The sequence below is a fragment of the Vipera ursinii genome (genome assembly GCF_947247035.1).
Source record: "Vipera ursinii genome assembly, chromosome: 2".
Taxonomy (NCBI): Eukaryota; Metazoa; Chordata; class Lepidosauria; order Squamata; family Viperidae; genus Vipera; species Vipera ursinii.
Window position 1 is genome coordinate 262,911,286 of NC_139513.1, and position 11,053 is coordinate 262,922,338.

The following is an 11,053-nucleotide window of genomic DNA, read 5'->3' on the forward strand; positions in this document are numbered from 1 at the left end:
GCCGTTATAGAGACATACTGAGGCATTCTGGACTAGTTATAACTCCCCAAGGGTAGGCACAAGGCTAATATACATATAAAGTGACCACAGGATTAATCACAAGAAAGGTCCAGGTTCTGGTCTAGGAAGGGATGCATTCGGTATATAAGACAAATATGTGACAAAGTTTTCCTGATGAGAGCTATCAACTGCCTCTCAAGTCGGAACTCCGAGTCCAGAAAAGAGGTCAGATTGTGTGCCCATTCCATTTAGAAAAGAAAAGTGTAATTCCCTCTGGGGCCCAAGCTGGTAAATTACAAAATCTAATGAGCCATGGGCCCACAGCCCCTTAAATCTTGCTAAGGTTGCGTTTAAGCCAGTTTTCTTCCCATCCAGACTATAATAACCTTCAGGCACTGTGACAGAATCACTTGGCTGCTTTCATGTGAGTTTATGCAACAGCTTCATGTATCGGGGGTCACGCGCAGCCCACACCCACCCCAGCTCCACAAAGGCAAAAAACGTCACAATACATCATGTGACATGATCAGGTTTGACACCCGTGATGTAGATGTTAACAAGAAGGAATACCACTGAACTCTGAGAAATCTCACAGACCAGGAGTCCCATGTTTGTGTGTCCCTACTTTACCAACACCGACTGGGATCAATCATGGAGAACCTCCACAATACCTTTTCCATGCTTCCAGTCCCTGTAGCTGGTTCAGAGGTAGGTCATAAAATCTTAGGATAAAGATAACAGGGATAGTAGCTCCTTTCATTGACATTGATTGATATTGATTAAATGCCATCACGTTGATGACCTCTCCCAAAAAGTAGAGAAGGGAACTAGGGGATTAGCCATATTGGATTTAATTCTCACTAACAGAGATGAAATGATAGAAAGTGTCAAAGCCACAGGAACCTTGGGGGGAAATGATCATGCAATATTGGAATTCAACATTATGGAAGCACAAGCAATAGAATACAGCCAAACTAGAGTCTTGGACTTTAAGAGAGCTAATTTCAATAAACCTAGAGAGACCTTGGGAAGAATTCCATGGATGAGAATCCTAAAGGGGAAAACAACTCAAGAAGCTTGGGAAATTTTGAAAAGTGAGATAATAAAGGCCCAGTCTAGCACAATACCAACAAAGAAGAAAAATAACAGCTTTCAAAAGAAACCAGCATGGCTGTATAAAGAACTCTCTGATAAACTGAAAGATAAAAAGGACAAGTATAAGAAGTGGAAAGAGGGGCACATAACTAAGGCAGAATATCAGCAAACAGCCCATGCCTGCAAAGATGATGTGAGGGAAGCTAAGGCTCAAAATGAACTAAGGCTTGCAACCAAAGTCAAAAATAACAAAAAAGCTTCTTTCAACATATAAGAAAAAAGAAAAAAGTTAAGGAAATGATTGGTCCATTAGTGGGGGAAAGTGGCTAGAAGGTGACAAGCAACAGGGAGAAAGCAGAACTATTTAACTCGTTTTTTGCACAAAGGGAAAAAACAGTCCAACCTACCAAAAACAGTGCCATAAAAAACAGAATAGAAACGCAAGTTAAGATAGGCAAGAAAATGGTATATGAGCACCTGTCCAGCCTAGACGAGTTCAAATCACCAGGACCAGATGGATTACACCCCAAGGTTCTCAAGGAACTGGCAGACATGATCTCAGAACCACTGAATTATATTTTTCAAAGATCCTGGAGCACTGGGGAACTACCAGAGGACTGGAAGAGAGCTGATGTAGTTCCCATATTCAAAAAAGGGAAAAAAGTAGATCCAGGAAACTACAGACCTATCAGCCAGACCTCAATACCTGGGAAGATTCTGGAAAAGATAATAAAAAAAAAATCAGTGAACACCTTGATGCAAACAAAGTTATCACTAAAAGCCAACATGTCAAAAACAGATCATGCCAGACAAACCTTATTGCATTCTTTGACCAAGTGACAAAACTAGTGGACCAAAGGAATGCTGTAGATATAATTTACTTGGACTTCAGTAAGGCATTTGATAAAGTAGATCACAACCTACTACTTGATAAGATAGAAAAATGTGGGTTAGATAGCATCACCACCAGATGGATTCATAGCTGGCTGACAGGCCGTACTCAGTGTGTGGTCCTCAATGGAACTGCATCTACATGGAAGGAAGTGTGTAGTGGGGTGCCCCAGGGCTCTGTTCTGGGCCCAGTGCTCTTCAACATCTTCATCAACGATTTGGATGAGGGGATAGATGGGGAACTCATCAAATTTGCAGATGACACCAAGCTGGCAGGAATAGCCAATACTCCAGAAGATAGGCTTAAGGCACAGGAGGATCTGGACACACTCGAACACTGGGCACTATCTAACAAAATGAAATTCAATTGTGAAAAAAGTAAGGTTCTACATTTAGGCAGGAAAAATCAAATGCACAGGTATAGTATAGGTCACGGGTCGGCAACCCGCGTCTCCTGTGGCTCCCAGTCACACGGTGTGCACGCACCTCTCCAAACGGGAGGAGGTGCCCGCGCACCACTCCAAAGGTTTGGAGAGCTGCGCGCGCACCTCTCTCGCACCTCCGCCCGAACACCCATTTGGAGACCTGCTGGTGTTCGGGCGGAGGTGCGGTTTGGAGACCTGCTGGTGCCGGTTTAGAAAGCTGCTGCGGGCCGTGGCAGCTTTCTAAACCGGCACCAGCAGGTCTCCAAACCACTGTTCGGGCGGAGCTGCGCGCGCACCACTCCAAAGGTTTGGAGAGGTGCGCACACAGCTCCACCCGAACACCTGTGTTGAGACCTGCTGGTGTTCGGGTGGAGGTGCGGTTTGGAGACCTGCTGGTGCCGGTTTAGAAAGCTGCCACGGCCCGCATCAGCTTTCTAAACCAGCACCAGGAGGTCTCCAAACCGCTGTTCGGGCGGAGCTGCGCGTGCACCTCTCCAAAGGTTTGGAGAGGTGCGCGCGCAGCTCCGCCCGAACACCCGTGTTGAGACCTGCTGGTGTTCGGGCGGAGGTCGGGCGGCAGTTTGGAGGTCCCGGGGGTGGCTCCGGCGACACCCATGCTGAAGGCGGCGCCACAACCCAGCGCCCATCACCATGGAGACCCGTCGCCGCTGGCGTGCAGGTGTGTCCACCGGCACGTCTCCAAACCACTGTTCGGGCGGAGCTGCGCGCACACCTCTCCAAAGGTTTGGAGAGGTGCGCGCACAGCTCCACCCGAACACCTGTGTTGAGACCTGCTGGTGTTTGGGTGGAGGTGCAGTTTGGAGACCTGCTGGTGCCAGTTTAGAAAGCTGCCGCGGCCCGCATCAGCTTTCTAAACCTGCACCAGGAGGTCTCCAAACCGCTGTTCGGGCGGAGCTGCGCGCGCACCTCTCCAAAGGTTTGGAGAGGTGCGCGCGCAGCTCCGCCCGAACACCCGTGTCGAGACCTGCTGGTGTTCGGGCGGAGGTCGGGCAGCAGTTTGGAGGTCCCGGGGGTGGCTCCGGCGACGCCCGGGCTGAAGGCGGCGACGGAACCCAGCGCCCGTCACCACGGAGACCTGTCGCCACTGGTGTGCAGGTGCGTCCACTGGCACCAGCAGGTCTCCAAACTGCTGTTCGGGCGGAGGTGTGCGCGCAGCTCCACCCGAACACCCGTGTTGAGACCTGCTGGTGTTCGGGCGGAGGTCAGGCGGCAGTTTGGAGGTCCCAGGGGTGGCTCCGGTGACGCCCGGGCTGAAGGCGGCGCCACAACCCAGCGCCCATCACCACGGAGACCCGTCGCCGCTGGCATGCAGGTGTGTCCACCGGCACGTCTCCAAACTGCTGTTTGGGCGGAGCTGCACGCGCACACCTCTCCAAAGGTTTGGAGAGGTGCGCGCACAGCTCCGCCCGAACACCCGTGTTGAGACCTGCTGGTGTTCAGGCGGAGGTCGGGCGGCAGTTTGGAGGTCCCGGGGGTGGCTCCGGCGATGCCCGGGCTGAAGGCGGTGCCACAACCCAGTGCCCATCACCACGGAGACCTGTCGCCACTGGCGTGCAGGTGTGTCCACCGGCACGTCTCCAAACCACTGTTCGGGCGGAACTGCGAAGGTTTGGAGAGGTGTGCACGCAGCTCTGCCCAAACACCCGTGTTGAGACCTGCTGGTGTTTGGGTGCAGGTCGGGCGGCAGTTTGGAGGTCCCGGGGGTGGCTCCGGCGACACCCGGGCTGAAGGCAGCGACGCAACCCAGCGCCCGTCACCACGGAGACCCGTCGCCGCTGGCGTGCAGGTGCGTCCACATTAAAAAAAGTGGAACCGCGCGCGTGTAGCCACACACGCGCATGCGCAAAAAAACCCAATGTTTTGCACATGTGCAAAACATTTTGTTTTATGTGCATGCACGTGCGTGGATACACGCGCGCGGCTCCCACTTTTTTTATGTGTGATGGAACCGGTTCCCAGTGGCTCTTTTGCTTTTTCAGGTTGCCGACCCCTGGTATAGGTGGTACCTTCCTCGATAGTAGTAACTGTGAGAGAGATCTTGGAGTCCTAGTGGAAAATCACTTAAATATGAGCCAGCAGTGTGCTGCAGCTGCCAAAAAAGCCAACACAGTGCTAGGCTGCATTAACAGAGGGATAGACTCAAGATCACGTGAAGTACTAATACCACTTTACAATGCTTTGGTAAGGCCACACCTGGAATACTGCATCCAGTTTTGGTCACCACGATGTAAAAAAGATGTTGAGACTCTAGAAAGAGTACAGAGAAGAGCAACAAAGATGATTGGGGGACTGGAGGCTAAAACATATAGGGGACGGTTGCTGGACGGTTGCTGGAATTGGGTATGTGTAGTTTAATGAAGAGAAGGGTGAGGGGTGACATGATAGCAGTGTTCTGCCACAAAGAAGAGGGAGCCAAGGTATTCTCAAAAGCACCTGAAAGCAGGACAAGAAGCAATGGATGGAAACTAGACAAGGAGAGAAGCAACCTAGAACTAAGGAGAAACTTCCTGACAGTTAGAACAATTAACTAGTGGAACAACCTGCCTCCAGAGGTGGTGAATGCTCCAACACTGGAAGTTTTTAAGAAGAGACTGGACAGCCATTTGTCTGAAATGGTATAGGGTTTCCTGCCTTAGCAGGGGGTTGGACTAGATGACCTCCAAGGTCCCCTCCAACTTATTATTATTATTATTATTATTATTATTATTATTATTATTATTATTATTATTATTATTATTATTACTACTACTACTACTACTACTACTACTACTACTACTACTACTACTATTATTCCTTAGAGACAACACAGATATTCTCTTAGAGATAACTCCTTCACAGGGTACTAACTTGGTCAAGTTTCATCTGGCTTTCTTCAATGGCTTCAGTGCAATATTTTTTAAAGAATATACCCCCTGTACTTCTTTTCAGGCAGAGACAGTTAGGATATGCAGAAGGAGACCAGCAGCTTCCTAATTATTCCAAATGATCCAGCAAAAATTCCAAGATATACTAAAACAATGCAGAAACTGTCCTTTTCTAATTTAAATGTGAAAAATACTTAGGTCAGCTCTTACTTTTCTACTTTTTTGTAGTCCCAAATTTGCCATAACAGTGAAAAATGATAATTGACTTGCCCTTGTGGGGCAATACAGATTTGTTGCCCCACTGCGTACAATATTCTAACGGGGTATCAGGAGGATCAGTACAACCAATTGGAATATATGGTTGCTCCTGGGTAATAGCCCCTCACTGGTGACATGCATGAATGGGACAGGGTTGCAGCTTTCTGACCATGCTATGAGTTAGCTGAGATAACCGGCATGGCAAGGTGTAATGCCACAGAGGTAGGTAAGCCACAATTTTTTAAAAAAGAAAAGAAAAGAATAGCATTCTTAGACATTGCTTTCTATTTTTAAAATAATCAAACAGATGACTATTTCCTCCAAATCTTAACTTGGCACTCATTCCTTCATTGTAAAAAAGATCTTAAAGCAATCCGATCACACATAATTCAAAAGTTAAGTTTGAGCCAAGATTGTCTTCAGAGTTGGTCATCCTCTTATGAGCTGTTTTGAGAGGACATTATGACATTCCTTTAGCATAAGGAAGTTAATACTTGTGAAAAACCACATTAAAGAAACTGAATGAACAAAGCCCAAAGCAATTTTTGATGGACATATCATTCCTATTTCCAACTGGAAACTGTTTTCTTCAAGTGCAGACTAGTGATCTGATGTCTTGTTTTTCAACTCTATCCTACTATTGTTATGTACAAACAGAGTTAAGGTTGGATTTATCAAAGGATTTCTCCCTTTGGGACCATCCATGCTAATTACTCACCATATTATTTCCAGTAGCTCTGGAATATTCTGCGCCTTTGGATGTATAAATATAGAAATACACAATTAATATAAATTGTCACCTGTTGTTTATGTCTTTGTCTCCCTCTGCTTTGGCCTGCCTTAAAACCCATGTTCCAGGGTTCCAGTTAACTTCTTTGATGTTTGTGAAGTTTAAGAAATCAACATCAAACTATATATTTCACTAGCTAAACTGACTGTTTGCACTTCCTCCGGACTGGCCTAGGGATTTATATATCAGGTACAAACAAAAATGCAATGTATGGCAGTGAAAGCTGGACCATAAGAAAGGCTGAGCGCCAAAGAATTGAGGCCTTTGAACTCTGGTGCTGGAGAAGACTCCTGCGAGTCCCTTGGACTGCAAGGCGATCAAACCGGTCAGTCCTAGAGGAGATCAACCCTAACTGCTCTTTAGAAGGCCAGATCCTGAAGCTAAAACTCAAATACTTTGGCCACCTAATGAGAAGGAAGGACTCACTGGAGAAGAGCCTAATGCTGGGAAAGATTGAGGGCAATAGAAGAAGGGGACGACAGAGAATGAGGTGGCTGGATGGAGTCACTGAAGCAGTAGGCGTGAGCCTAGATGGACTCCAGAAGATGGTAGAGGACAGGAAGGCCTGGAGGAACGTTGTCCATGGGGTCGCGATGGGTTGGACACGACTTCGCAACTAACAACAAAAACAAACAAAACTAGGATTTATCCACACTGATTTTCCAACTATCAACTTTAATAATCACAGAGACAAGTGAAGTTATAAAATTCATGGTCTGACTTTCAAGTCATTGTCAGAGTCCCTATACAGAAGTGAATTTTCAACATTGCATACAGTAGTGTTGGTAACAACTCTTAGAAGCAGCAGAAAATCTGAGAAGTCCTTCCTAAGGTTATTTACAGTATAAATTTAGACTTGGTTTTGAGTTATGAAGCTGCTTAAAAAAGTGTAGAAATTGAAGAACTTCTTGAAGAATTGCACAGCTCATGAGATTAACACAGAGTTATGAGATTAAGACAGAATGAATGTGGTACTGTGTATTGGTTGTATTTAGAATGAAAAATACTTTTCCATTAATGAAACTGTTATGTACTGGGCTCGTGAGGAATACCACGTGGGTTGCTGGAGCAGCTAACGCAGGGGTGTCAAACTCAATTTCATTGAGGGCCGCATCAGCATTGCGGTTGCCCTCAAGGGGCCAGGTGGGTGTGGCCTGGGTGGGCGTGGCCTACTGGGTGGGCATGGTTAAAGTGCGTATGGCCTACTGGGTGGGCGTGGCCAGCTCTACATCGTTTGCATCAAGGGTGCCTATGGGGGCCTGGGCAGGAGTGGGACAGATCTGAGGGTCTCTGGTAGAAGGAGGGTCTCTGGGCCAGGGCCAAGGCAGTGCAGGCCATTCCCTCACTGTTTCCAGGATGGCATCGTGGGCCACATGAAACCACTTCACGGGCCGCATCCGGCCCCCGGGCCTTGTGTTTGACATGTCTGAGCTAACGGCTCTCCAGCAGCCCAGACTACAAGTCTCCTCTGCTGCAATTGGCTATCTCCAGGTGGCAATGGTTGATTCAAACCTATTGGCTGCCACCTTGGGGCTAGACTATATATTGCGGCTAGCTGCAGCCTTTTCCCCAGTACATTTTATGCACGAATAAAACTATGAGTTACCCTGTTCTCCATTCCATGTCTTCATTCCTGCGCCAAAGAACCCGCTATTTAACAGAAACTATTAGCTGGTTTTCTTCCAATTTCAAGTTCCAGTGATGAGAAATAAAACAAAATCTTTAGTCCACTGAAAAGATACAATAAGTGAGTTCTGTTGATTAAAAAAACTTAATTGCTACTTTCTCTCCATTTTTTTCTGGGCCATTCTTCATTCACCACAATAAATGCATCTGTACCCATAACATCTACTATAATGTGTTTTTCAGAAACAATTTGCTGTTAGGAAGCACTTTTTGAGGACAAAAATCAAATCTCAAGGGGTAAAATCATTGGAGCTTTCCCATTACTGCAACTCATTATTCTCCTGAAAACTAATTTAAAGGCAGAAAAGAAATGAGCCAAGTTGCCTGAGAGTGCCCATAAGATGCTTTTTGGACCAGCCCAAGAGAGAAATTTTCTCACCGTTTCTTCTTTCTTATGCTGCCCTTTGACTTCATGGATTGAAATGGTTTCAGATGTGACGCCCTGCTGCCTTAAGCAAACCTTTGGATCCCAACAGAATGAAAAAGTGAAGAGTCAAATCATATGTCCATTAAACCTAGATCAGAGAGAAGACGAAGGTGTTTTTTGTAATGTCACTTATTTATAGTTTGCACTGAGAAACCTAGTAGTAGGTTAGCAGCTTTTCCAAAGAAGAAATGGACTCTTCTATGAAGACGCTGTTTTCTCTTCTCTTCATACTCTGCGTGTTATTTGCTACTGTGAAAACAAATAGTAAGTACATGTCACTGGAGTTAGTCACTTTTAATACAGCTGTTTTTACACAAGGTATAATTGCAAAATATTCATTACAATGTTTCAGTTTGGTTTAATCTTTAATATTGGATTTCAATGGAGAGGAAATGCCTGCGCTTCTGAGAAATTTCTTGTATAGAGGCACCCTATCTGCATTGAGGGTTTTTTGGGTGGTTGCTGTTGTGACTGTCATTCTTACTGTTGCTGAACAATGTAGTTCATAATGCTCCCCCAGCTCAATTCTATACCTCCTCTAAAATCTGAAGATTTAGAACGTGAAGTTTCCCAATTATAGTAGGCAAAACAAAAGTTAAAAAGTATAGCAACCTTAACTGGCTCGGAATGGATACATTTAAGAATCTAAACCCGTATATTCTGATCTAGACATTGTAGGAAGAAATCCATGTTAGTCTATAGTAACCCAAACCCAGAAGGAACCTGGTGGCGCATTTTCAGATTCAGATATTTTATTAAAAGGCATGCACTTTTCTGATGGCCAGCCTCTCCCAGTATAGAACTGCAGGACTGAGTCCCATCACTCACTCCCATTTGTTTTGATATAGACAAGGTCCTTTCACAGTCCAGCCACACTATGTATTTGATGAAGAATGCTGCAATTCATCAGAGCTTGTGTTTCTTAATAAGATGTGATAGGCAGAAGCAGTGATACCAGATTCCTGATTATATTCTACTCTGTAACTTATTGCATACCGGTGGTCCTCGTTAACAACCATAATTGGGACAACTAAGTGACACAATTGGTAAACAAGACAACATGTGACCATGAGGAACATACAACCTCATTTCTGCCACGGTTGTTAAGCGATTCATCCCTGGTCACTAAATAGGACATCACATGACTATGAGTTGTGATTTATTTCTGGTTTCTCCATTGACCCTGTTTGTTGGAAGCTGACTGTGCAGTGCACTAATGGCAATTGCATGACTGTAGGTTGCTGTAATAGTTGCAAAGTCCCACTAGTTGCAACCACGGGGATGCTGTGATGGTTGTAAATGTGAGGCCCAGTGACAAAGTTTCTTTTTCAATGCTGGCATAACTTCAGAAGGTCACTAAACAGGGCAGTTGTTAAGCAAGTACTTCCTGTAGTGTATTTTGATGAAAAGAGTTATACGAAACATTGCCAGGCACTTTGTGCAGTGTTTATATATTTCATTTGTATATTGCTTTTATTTTTTCCCCCCAGATTCATCGGATCAAATTATTCTTTCATCCAAGCCTAGGAAATTTTTGCCAGCTTTAATCAATTCTACAAATGGGAATATGCCAGACATCCAAAATAAAGAAGGAAGTCCCGCTCTTTTTTCAGATGATGTTGAAACATATTTCAGTAACCCATGGCTGACCCAGTTTCTCCCTGCAGTCGAGATTCTTGTGTTTGTTCTGGGTGTTCCCTTAAATGTTTTGGCTATTCATATTTTTCTGATGAAGACAAAGCTTTGGAAGCCAGCTATGGTGTATATGATCAATCTGGCTTTTGCAGATCTGCTTGTGCTGAGCATTCTGCCTTTTAAAATTGCATACCTCTTTAGTAGACACAATTGGGTCTTTGGGTCTACTATGTGCCACCTGGCCACTTCTACTTTTATGTGCAACATGTACGGCTCCATTCTGCTGATGACAGGGATCAGCGTCGACCGTTTCTTCGCTCTGGTTTGCCCCATGAAGTCTCTGTCCTGGCGCACAGCAAGACGTGCCTCTGTGGTCTGTTTTGCCATCTGGCTGCTCGCCATATTGGGGGCAAGCCCATTGATGGTCTCTGATCTCATGCTGTGGATACCTCAGTTGAACATTACAACTTGCTTTGAGGCGCAAAATATTTCTGGTTCTGTGGAATTCTTCAGTTATTACTTATTAGCCTTGTCTACTTTCTTCTTTTTCATCCCATTACTAATCTCTACTGCTTGTTATATATGCATTATAAAGAAACTTTTTTTGTCTAGGTTTATGGTACAGTCAGGGAGTAAGAGACGTGCAATCTTCTTGTCCGGCATTGTCTTGTGCACCTTCTTTCTTTGTTTTGGTCCAGCCAATATCCTGCTATTAATTCAATTCTTTTTTCCGTATGAACAGCTTCAGAGCATCTTTTTTGCCCACATGCTCAGCCTTTCCCTGAGTGTCCTCAACTGTTGCCTCGACCCCTTAATCTATTATTATGCCTCCTCAGAATGTCAGAGGCAGGTATGGAGCCTTTTGCGCCCCAGAAAGCTGTTTCCGGCTGGAAAAAGTAGTCAAACAAGCTGCAGCACTGCACCCTCTCCCAAAGGCTTAGACCCTTCGTTTCCCATTTAG

At 45.5% G+C, this 11,053-nt stretch overlaps 1 protein-coding gene across 1 annotated transcript; it reads left to right on the plus strand.

Annotated features, from left to right (window-relative positions):
- Positions 1 to 10,024: 10,024 nt before the first annotated feature.
- LOC310633464 (proteinase-activated receptor 1-like) lies at positions 10,025 to 11,053 on the plus strand (the record flags this gene model as incomplete). Its single annotated transcript, XM_083351170.1, has 1 exon — positions 10,025 to 11,053. The coding sequence occupies one exon, from the start codon at positions 10,025 to 10,027 to the stop codon at positions 11,051 to 11,053; it is 1,029 nt and encodes a 342-aa protein (XP_083207296.1).